This window comes from Megascapheus bottae, chromosome 18, assembly GCF_031878675.1.
Source record: "Megascapheus bottae isolate mThoBot1 chromosome 18, mThoBot2.hap1, whole genome shotgun sequence".
Taxonomy (NCBI): domain Eukaryota; kingdom Metazoa; phylum Chordata; class Mammalia; order Rodentia; family Geomyidae; genus Megascapheus; species Megascapheus bottae.
In genome coordinates this window covers 4,334,313-4,348,226 of record NC_143526.1, presented here as the reverse complement: position 1 = coordinate 4,348,226, position 13,914 = coordinate 4,334,313, and the positions used below count along the sequence as shown (strand labels likewise).

Sequence of the window (13,914 nt, the reverse complement as noted above, 5' to 3'; positions counted from 1 at the left end):
TAAAAGAGATGAAAAAAAAGAATAAAATACTGTTATTTACACGAACTTTTTGAGCAGGGTAAGTCAAGTCCAGAGATGCAAATTTCACATAAGTTAGCTTATATGCAAACTTGAGATCGTTTGAATAATAACAAAACCAATTATAATAAGCAAAATCATATATAGCATACATATCTGCATATACATAAAACAGTATTAATGCAGCCCCCCTAATAACTGCTAAAAAAAAGAAAGAAAAGAATTTTGGAGGAAAGAGGGGAAAGAAGAGCAGCATAATTTGGTGCTTGTGGTTCATTCCTGTAAACCTAGCTACTCAGGAAGCTGAGGTCTCAGGATTTCAGTTGTATGCCAGCCCCAGCAGAATCCTCTATGAGACTTTTATCTCCAATTAACAAGCAAAAATCTGGAAGTAGAGGTACAGCTCAGATGATAGAGTCGGAGCCTCGAATGAGAAAGCCAAGCAAGGGAGAGGCACAGAGTTCAAACATTAGTGCAAATTAAAATAAATGAATAAAAGAAATAAAAAAGAAGTATAAAAGGGATGATTTCTAAGTAGATAATATATGAAAATATAATATATAAGAATACAATTAAAAACTGCTTTATAAAATTAATTTACTTAGCTACATTTTTTAAATTAAAAAATGTTAAATAAAGAATGACTCCATTAGATGTAATATGTTGTCCACTATTGTTTCTTGATTATGCTAGATCTTCTAATAAAAGATGACTCAATATTTGGGTACTTAAGGTTATGGACATGGTCTTAGAGATATAAACATAACTCATAAACATAAAAATCTATGATGGGCTATATATTCTATAGACATAATGTTTTATTACATAGATTAATATGTATCTATGACATACAAACTCTCAGATTAATTTTAATTATGTTCTAAAATCTATGTGCCAGTGATTGTATATAGAGATTCCCTTCTTGAATACTTGTTTGTTAAACACGTCATTTGAAATATGATGTGCAAAAATCAGTGTTAAAATCTTTTAAAAAAAAGATGGCCAAGGTCAGTTTAGAATATTTAATTAGTCAAGATAATGTAATTCTTGACATGGGAAAATGGCGATTATTTGCTGAATGTACCAAGGTATATACTATGAATCTGATTTTTGTGAAAGATGTGTGTACACATGGTATATTTATTTGTGAGTCTTGATGTAGATAGATAAGTAGATACAGATAACAACTAGGTGGACCTGGGTACCTGGGCCCAGAATTCAAGCCTCAGGACCAACCAAAAAAAGTCAGCCCAAATTACCATCTGATGCACCAAAGTGACAATTGAGAAAATATTTTAAAAATCACAACCAGAGTAACAAAAGAGGATAGCAAACAAAATATTAATAAAAGGAAAAAATTCTACAGGGCATTTATGGAAGAAACCTTAATACTCTTTAGGAGAATGAGAGGACATTAAAAACATCCTTAGTTAAAACCAGGTGTTGTGATATGCCTGTAATCTCAAGTTATGAGGGTGAAGCAGGATGGTCGAGTGTTTGAAGCAAACAGCACTGTAGCAAGACCCTCTCTAAACAAACAAACAACCGTCACAAAAAAGTAAGATAATTTTTAGAAAAGAGGTGTTTTTAATCTCTTTTTGTCTGAGATGAAATTATTTTCTAATTGAATCCTGCCTGTGACCGCTCTCTCACAAGGTCTGTGGAGCCATTTTCATAATGTGAGGAAGCCAGAATGTTAAACAGATGTGGTTGGCTCATCATAGACTATGAGCTCCCATTAAAAGAAGACAAAATAAGCCTCTGTTTAGTTTTGAAATAAAATACCCACCAGCAGGTATTTTGTCATAGGGACACACAACAAAGACAATTGTGTTATTGAAGGAAAGTAAAGCAAATTGTTAATATTGTATTTGGAGAGCAGTGTGGCATCTCAATATGAGAGCCTGGAAACAAGGTCCACTTACATACAGGTACACTATGTTCTTTCACATGACTGGATGCTGACATATAAATTGATTAACAATAGAAAAACTGGCTGTGTGTTCCCCAGCAGGTAAGGAGCCCAAAAGGCTTGCTGGGAAAATTGGTTTCTATTCACTTCACCCCAGAAGGACATTTAAAAGAAAGTGAACCCTGCTATGGTTATGCTTACTCACTCATCTGAATTGTCCTCTGCTGCTGCTGCTGCTGCTACTGCTTTGTGTGTGTGTGTGTGTGTGTGTGTGTGTGTGAAATTAAACCTGCATTAACGCCTTACATGACAAAAGCATTTTGTCATGGTCCTTGGGTTTTGAACACCTGAAAATATTTTTGTTCAGGTAGTTAATTAAAAAAAGAAATTTCTGAAACTTAAAAAAATCTGAACTGTAACATTCTTTCTAAATTTGGTGATAGGCTTTCTCAGGAAACCCACAGAGAAACTTGGAGATCATAAATTCTGAAATGAGGCTTTAATAAGCCTCACCTGTTTGTAGACAAAGCATTAGCGAATCAAATGCTGTGGCTTTTTAAAAACAGCCTCTTGGAAGAAATGAAGTTTACATTTGCTCTTTAGCAAATGGGTTTATTCATCATAAAAATTAGAAGTTAGTCATGCACAGTGACAAGTTTTCCAAGGATTCAATAAAAACATCTTATCTTCCTGACACTATTGTAATTGGAGAGCCAATTGGTAATTAAGTAAAAATGAAAGCTGACCTTTCTCCTTGAGATGAAATAATGGTAACCAGATGAGTAATAGAAGATTTATGATTTGAGTATGTCTGTATGGAATTTAAGAAAATAGAACTCTGCTTTCTCTTAGGGACTATCATTTCTTCTCCTTGTCAGTAGCACAGGTTTTACTGAATTATCCAATGTATTGGAACATAAGAATTTCAATTGTGCATTCATAGGACATTCCAGCATGACATGCTGCATTGTGGAGCAGATATTTGATGTGATCCATTCATATTCTGTCAAGGCGATCGTGAGATTGCAGAGTGCAGTACTAACCCCTGTACTGAGAAGGAGACACAAACAGCTATGTGGAAGAAATCAGAATTTTCACTCACTATCAACAACATGTAAGACAGTTTCTCCCTAGATTCTGTTAAGGATAACAACAAAGTGCAAGCAGAAAAGGCCTGCTTTCCCTCATGGGGTTTTACAACTCTGTTCCAGGAAATCAGTGAAGGTTTCAGGGTTTAGTAACAGTGATTTGTTTTTATACAAATACCAGAATGGTGGATATAGCCCATGAAGGGAGACTTTCAGACTCTCTCTCAGCATGTTTTTCTCAATTTACAAAATCTACCCAAAAAAATGTGTTTTCCTAAGAAGCTGACCAGAGTGACAAATGCCAACAAACAATGTGCTGTTTCCTTCTCTTCTCCCAGGACAGAAGTGTTCCTTCTCTTTCTTTATTTGCTATTCTCTCTTCGAGACTGCTATTCTTCAGATCAATCATTCATCCAATCTAGCAAAAGAAAATTTTAGGCCACTGGACTGTACTTATATGTCACTGAAGCTCCATTGTCTTCTTTGATACTATTCTGGATGAGATATCAAAGACTTTCATGTCAAGCCTGAAAGGGAACCAAAGTGCTTCTGGTAGGGAATAATATACATGAAATTCTGTATAGCAGTAGCGTACATCCTTCACCACAAGGTTGAACCTACATCAAACGTAGGATTGTCTCAAAGTAGGAAGAGAGTAGGGTGCTAGTGGCTCAGGCCTGTAATCCTCGCTACTCAGGAGGCTAGATCTGAGGAGAGTGATTTGAAGCCAGCTAGGAAGAAAAGGCCGTGAGACTCTTGTTTCCAAATAACCAACAAAAAGGTGGAAGTAGGGCCGGGAGTTTGGCCTAGAGGTTAAGGTGCTTGCCTAGCATGCATGAAGACCCCAGTTCGATTCCTCGGTACCACATACATGCATAAAAGCCAGAAGTGGTGCTGAGGCTCAAGTGGTAGAGCTCTAGCCTTGAGAAAGTCCAAGGACAGTGCTCAGGCCCTGAGCTCAAGCCCAGGACTGGCAAAAAAAAAAAGGTGGAAGTAGAGATGTGGTTCAAGATGTAGAGCATCAGCTGTGACCCAAAAGCCAAGGAAGAGTGCAAGGAGTACCATATCCTTCACTATATATTCATAACTATATATATATATATGTGTGTGTGTGTATATATATATAGAGAGAGGGGGGGCGGGAGAGAGAAACAACAATGCTTTACCTTCCATACATTTCTTCTACCAGAAGATAATTCAAATGTGTGAAAATAATCTGAGTAAGCCCTAGAATTGACACAAAAAGAGCTAGAGAAGGGGGGGTAGAATATGTGACCAATGTAAAGTCACAAGTAGACTGTTACTATGGACAACATCTTTGAAATGTAGAAACTAGCATGATGAATTTACTTGTAAACCCATTTCCAGTTTCAGATAAAGGAAGAAGCACCCAAAGGGAATCAAATATTACATATTAAATGGGTTTGGTTAGGAAATAAATTAACCAAACCAAACAATCTCAACTTTGTGTGTGTGTGTGTGTGTGTGTGTGTGTGTGTGTTGCTACTGGGGCTTAAATTAAGGGCTGAACATTGTCCCTTAGTCTTTTTTGCTCAAGGCTGATATTCTACTTCTAGTTGCTTTAATTTTTTTTCTACCTAATTGGAGATTAGAATTTCATAGATGTTTCTGTTTGGGCTGGCTTTGAACTACAGTCCCCAGATATCAGTCTTCTGAGTAGCTAGGGCTACACATATACACTGCTGGTATCCAGCATTAGTAATGTGAATTATATAAACCTCTCTTCTGCAAAGTATGAATGAGATAAATAGGAAAGTCTTGCTTAGTCTTACTTTCCTTATTATATTAACATTCCCTTCCTATACTTTGATTAAGCTAAAGCACAGTATGAGGTCTACTTACATAACTAAATTACCTACTAAATGTCTCCTTTCACAGAAACTCTTTCAGAGCTTTAGTACTTTACTTATTTCATTCAATCAAAAAACCCAAAATCATTCAGATATTATATCCCAAAATTGTAGCTCAGAAAGTTGTTGAGTAGCCTATAAACTATAAAAGTTTTCTGAGTTGTTATGAGCCAACCAAGAATCCAAGCTTTTAACATCAACACTTTTCTCATTCTTCTCAGATCCAAGTTATTTTGTTTCTTGGCTTCAGACTACTTCAGTATTTTTACCTTTTATTAGCATAGAGCAGTCAATTTAAACTCTACAATGATGAGGGAACAAAAGCCAGCAACTTAGACAACCAGCAAGTTGTTCAAGGGACAGAGATTGATGATATGAACTCCATTGTTCTGCTTATTGTTCCATGCTTATGAAAAGGGTGGGTGGCCCAGATACTCCTGTATGTAGAAATCTGTCCCAGACATGGACCACTACATGTTTGGCTTAAGCCTGAACATGATTGACAGTCTAGTCAAGGGAAGTAGAAGCTACCCACCAGGAAAAACAACACAAGCAAAATGCAAGGAAGGAACTGCACACACACACACACACACACACACACACACACACACACACACACACCACCTAATTGCTAAGAAAAATAGATGAGAATCATACATGCAACCATGGGATTGAAGCTGGGTTGGGATAAAGAGGAGATATCTTGAAGCCTTTGCTAACATCCTCAGTACCAACCAAAATAACAGCCTAGACAGACCTACACACCCATCTTCCCTTTTCCTGAAGCTCAAGAAGTACTGAGAACATTACATTTCAACATCTGGGAAAATGTGCATTCCTTTTGGCCGCAATGGATGCTTTTGTGAGGACTAAGTTAGCATTATTATTATTATTATTATTATCATTCCCAGTACAGAGGCTTAAACTCAGAATCTGGGTTCAATCCTTTAACTCTTTTACTGTAGACTAGCACTTTATCATTTAAGCCACAGATCCATTTCTGGTTTTTTTGGTGGCTAATTGGAGACAAGAGTCTTGTACAGTTAACTACCAGGGCTGGCTGCTAGCCAGGATTCTCAGATCTCAGCCTTCTGAACAGGCATGAGCCACCAGCTCTTGACCTAAGTCAGTATTATTGCTCTCTAGATGAACACATTGTTCTTTAGAAAGTGATTGGTTTCTTCTAGACAATCTCTTCTCTAGACCTTGGCAGAACTTCTTTGCACTTCCTGTGTTGGCTTGGTCTGTGCTATGCTACATATGGTTTGGCAGAACATGTTGAATTTTACCTCTTGGCTTAGAAGAGTGCATCCTGGATTTGCTGCATATTAGGATAATTTATAGTACATAGATCAGATGAACTGAGGAAGTCCCAGGGTATATAAATAACAGTAAATACAGGGATTTGTGAAATATTGTCCAAAGTTTTGTTGAGCTATGTACACTGCACAGTTGCACTCTTTACATATAAGCTTAACCTCTGAAATGTTAGGAGCAATGTAAAACGTTGGTTAGTTTTTTAAAGTGAAATAGACAAAGCTCAAGTTTCTAAAACACATTTTTCTTATTCTCTGAGCCCAGAAAATGGATACATGCATATTTAAGTCCTTGTTTTTTAACTATATGTTGCCTTATTTAAATTTAGTGTCTGAAGAGTTAAAATGCAATAATTCTCTGGGCAAAATTAACATATTCTGTAATAAGGATCATGGTAATAATTACCTATAGTGTGTTATATTTTTCTTGTATATTATACCAGGTATTGTTGTTTTTGTTTTGCTTTGTTATGTTAGTCCATCAGGGGACTTGAACTCTGTGCCTGGCCATTGTCCCTGAGCAATTCAGTTCAAGGGGTACTACCCTACCCTTTGAGCCACAGTGTCACTTTCAGTTTCTGGTTCTTAATTGGGGATAAGAGTCTCACGGATTTTTTAGTGTCTTGGCTTGCTTTGAACCTAGATCCTCAGATCTCAGCCTCCTGAGTAGTTAGAAGTACAAGTGTGAACCACCACACCCAGCTGTATATTGTTTTTACACATTCTCTTATTCTGTCACAAAGTACTGTTAAACATACTAATAGAGCGCATGCCTGTAGCCTCAGATACTCAGGCATTAGAGATGAAAGCACCATAAGTTTGCAGCCACCCTGGGCAAACTTACAGATACTCTTTCAGAACCCAAGATTAAAACAAAATGGTTTGGGATTTGGCTCAAGAGCAAGATATCTTACCTATGGAAGGTCCTGAGATCAATCCCAGGTGACAGAAAGAAAAAGGGAAGAACATGGAAAGGGAAGGGGAAACGGAGAAAGAACAGAAATGAAAGGGAAGGGAAGGAAAGGAAAGGAGAGAAAAGGCAAGGAAATGGAGGTGCGAGAGAAGGAAGGGGAGGGAAGGGAACAAAGGAAAGGCAAGTAAAAGAAAAGAAGAAGGGAGGAAGGGAAAAGAAAGGAATGCATGAAAGAAGGAAGAACTTGCAATAGTGAAAGAAAAGTTAACAGACCATGATGTGAGCAATCAATAGACCTGTCACACAATTTCCTGTCTACTGCTTTTTTCTCTGCTTCACACATTTATGAAGGTGTTGCTATTGAAATTACCAATTTTGTCTAAAATATCCAGAAGACAAGACAAAAAGCCAAAAGGGACCATTATCTTCGCTCTAGATTCTCATGTAACATATGATACTTTATACTTCAGATTGGTATAAGTTATAAGTGGGAATAGAAAGTAGGAAAGAGTTTGAATACTTTTGAAATAAGAAACATCTATGTATCTCTTTCTCATCTATTTATCTGTCTACCTATCTGTATATGTTGCCAACTATTAGTATAAAACTACCTTCCCATTTCATAAACTTTGCTTCAAGTCAGCACATAGCCATGATATTCCAAACTGGATCTGATGCAAACAAAGCCTCTCAGAACGAGAAGGAAAACAGAACGTTATTCTTAAAGAATGCATTTGATTGTCCAGAGTTCTGGCTCCTGTATGAAGCAGAAATTCTTCTTCCATAATAAATCTCTATTCTCTCTCTCTAGCTCTGTATCTATCTGTCTTTGTCTCTAGCTATCTGTTGTATATGCTTTTGTGGATTTTCAGGAACAGCTTTTTATCTGCAGAATTAGGCTGCCTGAAAGAGTTATAGAATATAACAAAAGCTTTTACCCCAAAGCTTCTATGTATTACAAAAGCTTGCACTTGGATAATAGAAATATTTGAGCCTCAGGTGACTGAGAACACTTACTGTTGGTTGCATAACGTATGGCGGATGAGGCATCCATGAAGTACTCTGGACCTATGCATCAAACAGCATTTATTAGCACACAGCAATCACAGAGAGAACCTGGTTCTTGTGTTCAGTGGAGTCCTACTAGGGCATAAGAAAGTGGAGTCCATCTAACTTTAGAGATAATTTGTGCTCAAAACTAAGGCCAAAGAGGGACTTATTGGCCCTTACTAATTTGGTTTCCAAAGCATGAACTAAAAAGCATTTTCCCATCTTCCAACTGGCTGACTTCAGTGCCCATTTGAACCCAGCTGTCTTTGGAAACCTGTTGGTATTAAAGACTAAAGACATAAGAGCCTTCAGAACTGATTTTCAGGTAACCTTCCTTCCTGAAATGACCCAACAAATAACAAAGAAAGGAAGAACTGACCACTAAGACTTTTTCTTTGTCCATCACTGGCCATAACTTCAGATGTTTGGTGAACTCATCTTAGAAATAATGCCCGAGCAGTAAAAATAGAAGCAAGAGCTCAAGGCATAAGCCAGAAATTTGGGGATAATCATGCAGGTTAAACCCTTGTTAAGGCAGTCAGTGATTTATTTTCTTCTTATAGTAACTGATTCAATCAATAAAAATATATACCATAACCAGCTGACTCTTCTTAAATGTATGTGAGTCCAGTGAAGAAGTTGGCATATATAAACTGACCATCACATGGAAAGCCAGGAGATTTTGTTTGTCTATATACTCACACCAACAAACCTGTCAGCATACTTTGGATTAAAAAATAAATAGTGGTTCAAAACAAGAATCAACATAATGGGAAAATTCTGTAATCTCTTGCTTGAAAGAAGATAGCTAAAGCTAATTTCTACTCACAAGCCCTCCCAAGTAAAATCACTTTTCTGTGGATATGTTATTTAAATCACAAAAATGTTCCACACTGTGGCTCAGTGGGTGATCTTTGCTGAAGCAAAGGCCAAGATTGGAAAAAAGGAAAACATATACTCACAAACAACACACACACACACACACACACACACACACACACACACACACACACACACACAGAGGCAGGCTTGCTTGCGGGAAGGACAAGAACTGAGCAGCACCTGCATACAGACTCCTGGATCCCAAGAAAAAATCATTCAGAAATCAACCATCCCGGGGGCGTCTAACACAATTCTAACAAATATCCATTCCATTCACCCATGGACATAGTTCAAGAGTCTGAGTGCAGAAAAAGAATGAAATCTATCTGCTTCAGGATGAAACAGTAGTTAGGGAAAAATGCATAGTGTCTCAAGTTTGATACCATAACAGATGGGCATTCCTGTAGATAAGTAGCTAAATAATATGAAACTTCACCGAATTAGTAGCAGTCAGCAATGAAATAATTTTACCACTATGAAAATGTCTACCCCCAACCTTGGCAAAATATATAGATGTACATGCAGGCACAAACATACAGTCTCTCCAAAATCTTTAGAAGACATTACTTTCTCTGTGTAGCATTTATAGGCACTTTCTAACTCAAATCAGAAGTATTTGAAATACAGTACTAGGTAAAGAGAAAGGAGTAATATCACATATCTCCAAAGGAATAAGATAAGGAGCACTTTTGAGGGAGAAGTGTGACCATCCTAATCTACCTGTGCCACAATTCCTTGGGTTAGGACACTCAACAACTCCTATATTTGCCCGAATTTCAGTATATGGATATCTTAAAGTCTCCTCTCCTGCTCTGGAATGTAAGGAGAAATCAGAGCAGGGAGCAGGTGTAGCTTTTTACAGCTTTATTACCTTTCTCTTCAAGAGAAGGTGAGGATTTACATGTATATATGTAGCTTTACCAGGACAACAGTGATAAAATGAGATGACGGTGATGGATTGAGACATCTGGATTCTACAGATCGGCTTTTAGAAAAGAATGGATATGGAATTGTGATTGACCCAAAAGAGCAGACAACAAACAAACTTCCCAGTGGGAGGTACTAACACTAGCTTTAAAATAGCATTCTCATAAAAACTTAGCAGGAAAAGTGAACAAGCATATCGGGTTTGATTATCAATGACTTGTTGCCAACAGTCCCTGGAAAGCAAGGGCTAATTCCTAACAAACCTTATGCCACTAAAATGCAACTAAAGTGCCTAAGGATAGTTTGCTTTTCAATTCTATTGTGTGTTTTCTGCCTCTCCATAGTGTTTCACTGGCGGGAAAGCTTTCTCCTGTGGTACAGGTGAGTTGGACGTACCTGGTATGTGGAGACAGGGGAGGCGGCAATGAATGGCGTGATAGATGTCTGTGGAATCATGCGGTTGGTTGCAATACTGTACGGTGAAGAATAAAATCTGCAAACAGAAAACAACAAACAAACAAAAAAAAGAAGATTCATGAAGCAGCTGCGTGCCTGACCCCTAGCCAAATGCTACCAAACCTGTCTGGAAAAGACACAGTTCCACCCTTATGTTTTTCCACCCATTGTTAACAGGAGCTTACAGGTAAGAGAATTCAGTCACCCGAATGCAATGACAACTTCAAGTCATCTTACAAAATTTGCTGCACCAAGTCTCTTTTAGGGCAGGTGAGTATAACAAGAATCTTTCCCTAACAGGAGCCCAAGTCTAATGCACTATCTTTAAAAAAAAAAAAAGTGAATGCTTTTCTAAAGCTCTTTGAAACAGCAGCAAATGAATGAAAGAGCTGAGCTTTGTGAAGAGACATGATGGTACACGAACAGGTCTTGGTTCATGAAACAATGATTAGTTTTTAAAAAGTTCTAGATACTTTGAGCTAGAGTCTATGACTACCTACCGAGAATATTTTCTCCATAAAAAGAGAAGAGGAAAATGTATGTCTAGATGTCTGGATTCCTTTAAGAAACTGATTCACTCTTGGAGAATCTGTGAAAAGCACTAAATTTCCTCTTCATTGAGTATGTATATGATGGTAGCAAATAAGACAGAATTATTTAATCAGAATAGGACTATCCTTTTTGGAGATCTGGTAAAGAGCAGTTCTCAGAAACCAAAGCCAATGATATCACTGTCTGCTTTGGATGTATCTTAGAGTCTATAAGTTACCAATGCTCAAACCTTTTAGCAGAATTTTAAACCATTTTAGTTCTCAGGTCCTGGGGGGCAGATAAATTGACAGAGGGTCTGGGTGAATAATGGCATAATATTCAATATTCATATGTGAAGATATAACGATGGGATTTGAGGGGATGAGTGGGGCTGGTACAAATGGGGGAGAATGATGGAAGAATAACATTGATCAAGAGACATCATACTCAAACTGACATGTTGAATTGAAACTCTTTGTAGTTACTTAACAATAACAACAGTGACATTGATAAAGAGTTGTAAACCACATTTCTTCTTTACTATCTCATCACAAATGACAGCTAGAATGCCAGCTACAGAATAACAAAACTAGCAAAAATCCTGAGATGGATTTTGAATACATAGGGAAAAATGCATGTTGTCTAAAGGAATCATTTGCAAAAGTCAATTACATGTTCACCGTTTTATCTTAAAAAGACAAAGTCCTAAGCCTGATCAGTCACTAACATTTTCATTAGAGAATTTCACAAGTTACTTTAAAGGGAAGTATTTCAGGAGATTTCTAATGAATGTAAGAGAACTAAAATTTAATATTCTCAGAATTCAGACAAGAACTGGGGACATTTAAGTTTATTTTATCCAGCTCTTTATGAAGATTTTATGAGACAATGAAAATTTTTTTAAGAGATGGGAAAAATCAGTTAATTAACATCATATCCTTACTAAGTCCACTGGGCCTATATACTCATACTTCTGAAGATTAAAGTATATATTGCTGGGGTGGAGTAGGAAAATGAGGGAGGGGCAACCCTGTTCAAAAAGAAATCTATTGGCCAGGAGTTTGTCCTAGTAATAGAGTGCTTGGGTAGCATGCACAAAGTTCTGTATTCAATTCTTCGGTACCACATACACAAAAAAAGCCAGGAGTCGTGCTGTGGTGCAAGTGGTAGAGCACAGAGAGGTTTAGGGACAGTGCCCAGGCCCTAGTTAAGGCCCTAGGACTGGCAAAAAAAAATACCCATTACCTTACCTTATGTAACTGTAACCCCTCCTACATCACCTTTACAATATTTTTTTATAAATAATATACTGCTATATATCTACTAGAATGGAGGAGAGGAAAGAGATAAGGAAGTGGGAAGAGAGAGAGAAAGATGTAAAAGAAGGAAAGAGATGGAGGGTGGAGAGGGAATAGACTGAGGGAATGGGAGGAGAGAGGGAAAGATAGAATCTGAAGTGCTGACAATGGAATTCTATGCTGCCGTCAGAAAGAACAGCATCCCCACATTTTAAGGAAATGGAAAGACTTAGAAAAAAACAATATTATGTGAAGTAAGCCAATCTCAAAGGAACAAAGGCTGAATGGTTTCCCTCATTTGTCATAATCAATAGAAACCTTGGGCTCTCCTAGCAGAGATTTACAATATAACAAATCCTAGATACATAAGGCCATATAGTATGAAGCTAATGAAAGGACCTCCCAGAATATAGAAACAAAAGCCATATAATGAGTGAATGTTGTCCTTAATGTACTATGTTATCTCTCATCTCTTTTGCTGTCCCTTGGTTATCTCATATTGTTACAGCATTTTACTTTGTTATCTGATATATTGTATATATGTGTATTTGGTTGTTTGAAATAGGATAGGGAAGGGGGGAAAACAAGATGATGGGCGGGGGTGGGGGGAGGGAAATGGTACCAAGACATGAGAAAGGGTATCAATGTTTGTGAAGTAATGCACCTCCTATATGGTGAATATAATGTAACCCTTCTACTAATTACAATAAAAAATAGATTAAAAAAGAATCTGAAGTGCTGAGGCAATAGAAAGAAAGGATCACACTGGGTGAGTATTGCTATGGGGACCATACAACAGTACAACCACAGTAGAAAACAACTTGATGGTTTCTTACAAAGTTATACTTACTACACGACACATGACTTAGAAATTTCATTATAGCCAAAACTGAATGGAAAGTTTTTTTTTCTTTTTTGAAGTTTTAGCTAAGTTAAAACAAGAAAAAAGGGAGAAGAGAGAAAAACATTCCCTATTTCCCAGGCAGGAAATAGGAATCAAAGATTCCATAAATGGAAAAATTGTTTATCCTAAATCTTTAATGCAAACATGAATAGAAGCATTATTTATACTTGCCTGAAGCTGGAAATAACCCAGACACTATTAAACTAAGTTAGTAAATTATGACACATCTCCATCATGGAATAGTACTAGGTAATATAGAAAGGAAACAATCATTGTTTGCTTTCCATAAAAGATTGGTTCCAAGGTGTTCTATTTTCTTAGGCAACATAGTGTGTGAATTCATGTAACACACATCTTCCTGCATGCTTTGCATCTTTTCTATCTGAATTATAATAGCTAATATGAAGCAGATGTTCCATACACTTTTGTTTTATTATATCTGTTCAAGGAATAGTGACAAGAAGAAAGTCTGTACATTTTGAGTACACACATGTTTTTTCTCAATATTCCCCTCACAGTTGGCTGAATCCATGACTGTGGAAACCACATTAGCACTTTGCACACCATGAAATCTCATGTTATATGAAGTGAAAAAAGAGAACTAGAATCCTCATCTAGAATACTATGTAGAAAAGGCAAACCTATGGAGACAGGAAATAGATTTGTGGAAGGTAAAGTGGAAAAAAATGGTCAATTCCAAAGTATCATAGGGTAATTATAAGAAATGGAGTAGATGGTTAATATAACG

General features: G+C 37.1%; 1 protein-coding gene across 5 annotated transcripts in view; it reads right to left on the bottom strand.

Moving 5' to 3' along the window:
- Rbms3 (RNA binding motif single stranded interacting protein 3) overlaps window positions 1-13,914 on the bottom strand; it is a 765,138-nt gene that overhangs the window by 93,040 nt on the left and 658,184 nt on the right. For 4 of the 5 annotated variants that reach the window (XM_090351790.1, XM_090351792.1, XM_090351791.1 and 1 more), the window contains exons 9-10: window positions 10,374-10,470; window positions 8,136-8,186 (exon numbers count right to left, since the gene is read on the bottom strand). In XM_090351790.1, the coding sequence (XP_090207916.1) occupies window positions 8,136-8,186; window positions 10,374-10,470 (148 nt within the window). The remainder of the gene's footprint in view (window positions 1-8,135; window positions 8,187-10,373; window positions 10,471-13,914) is intronic. The other variant, XM_090351794.1, reaches the window with a different exon arrangement.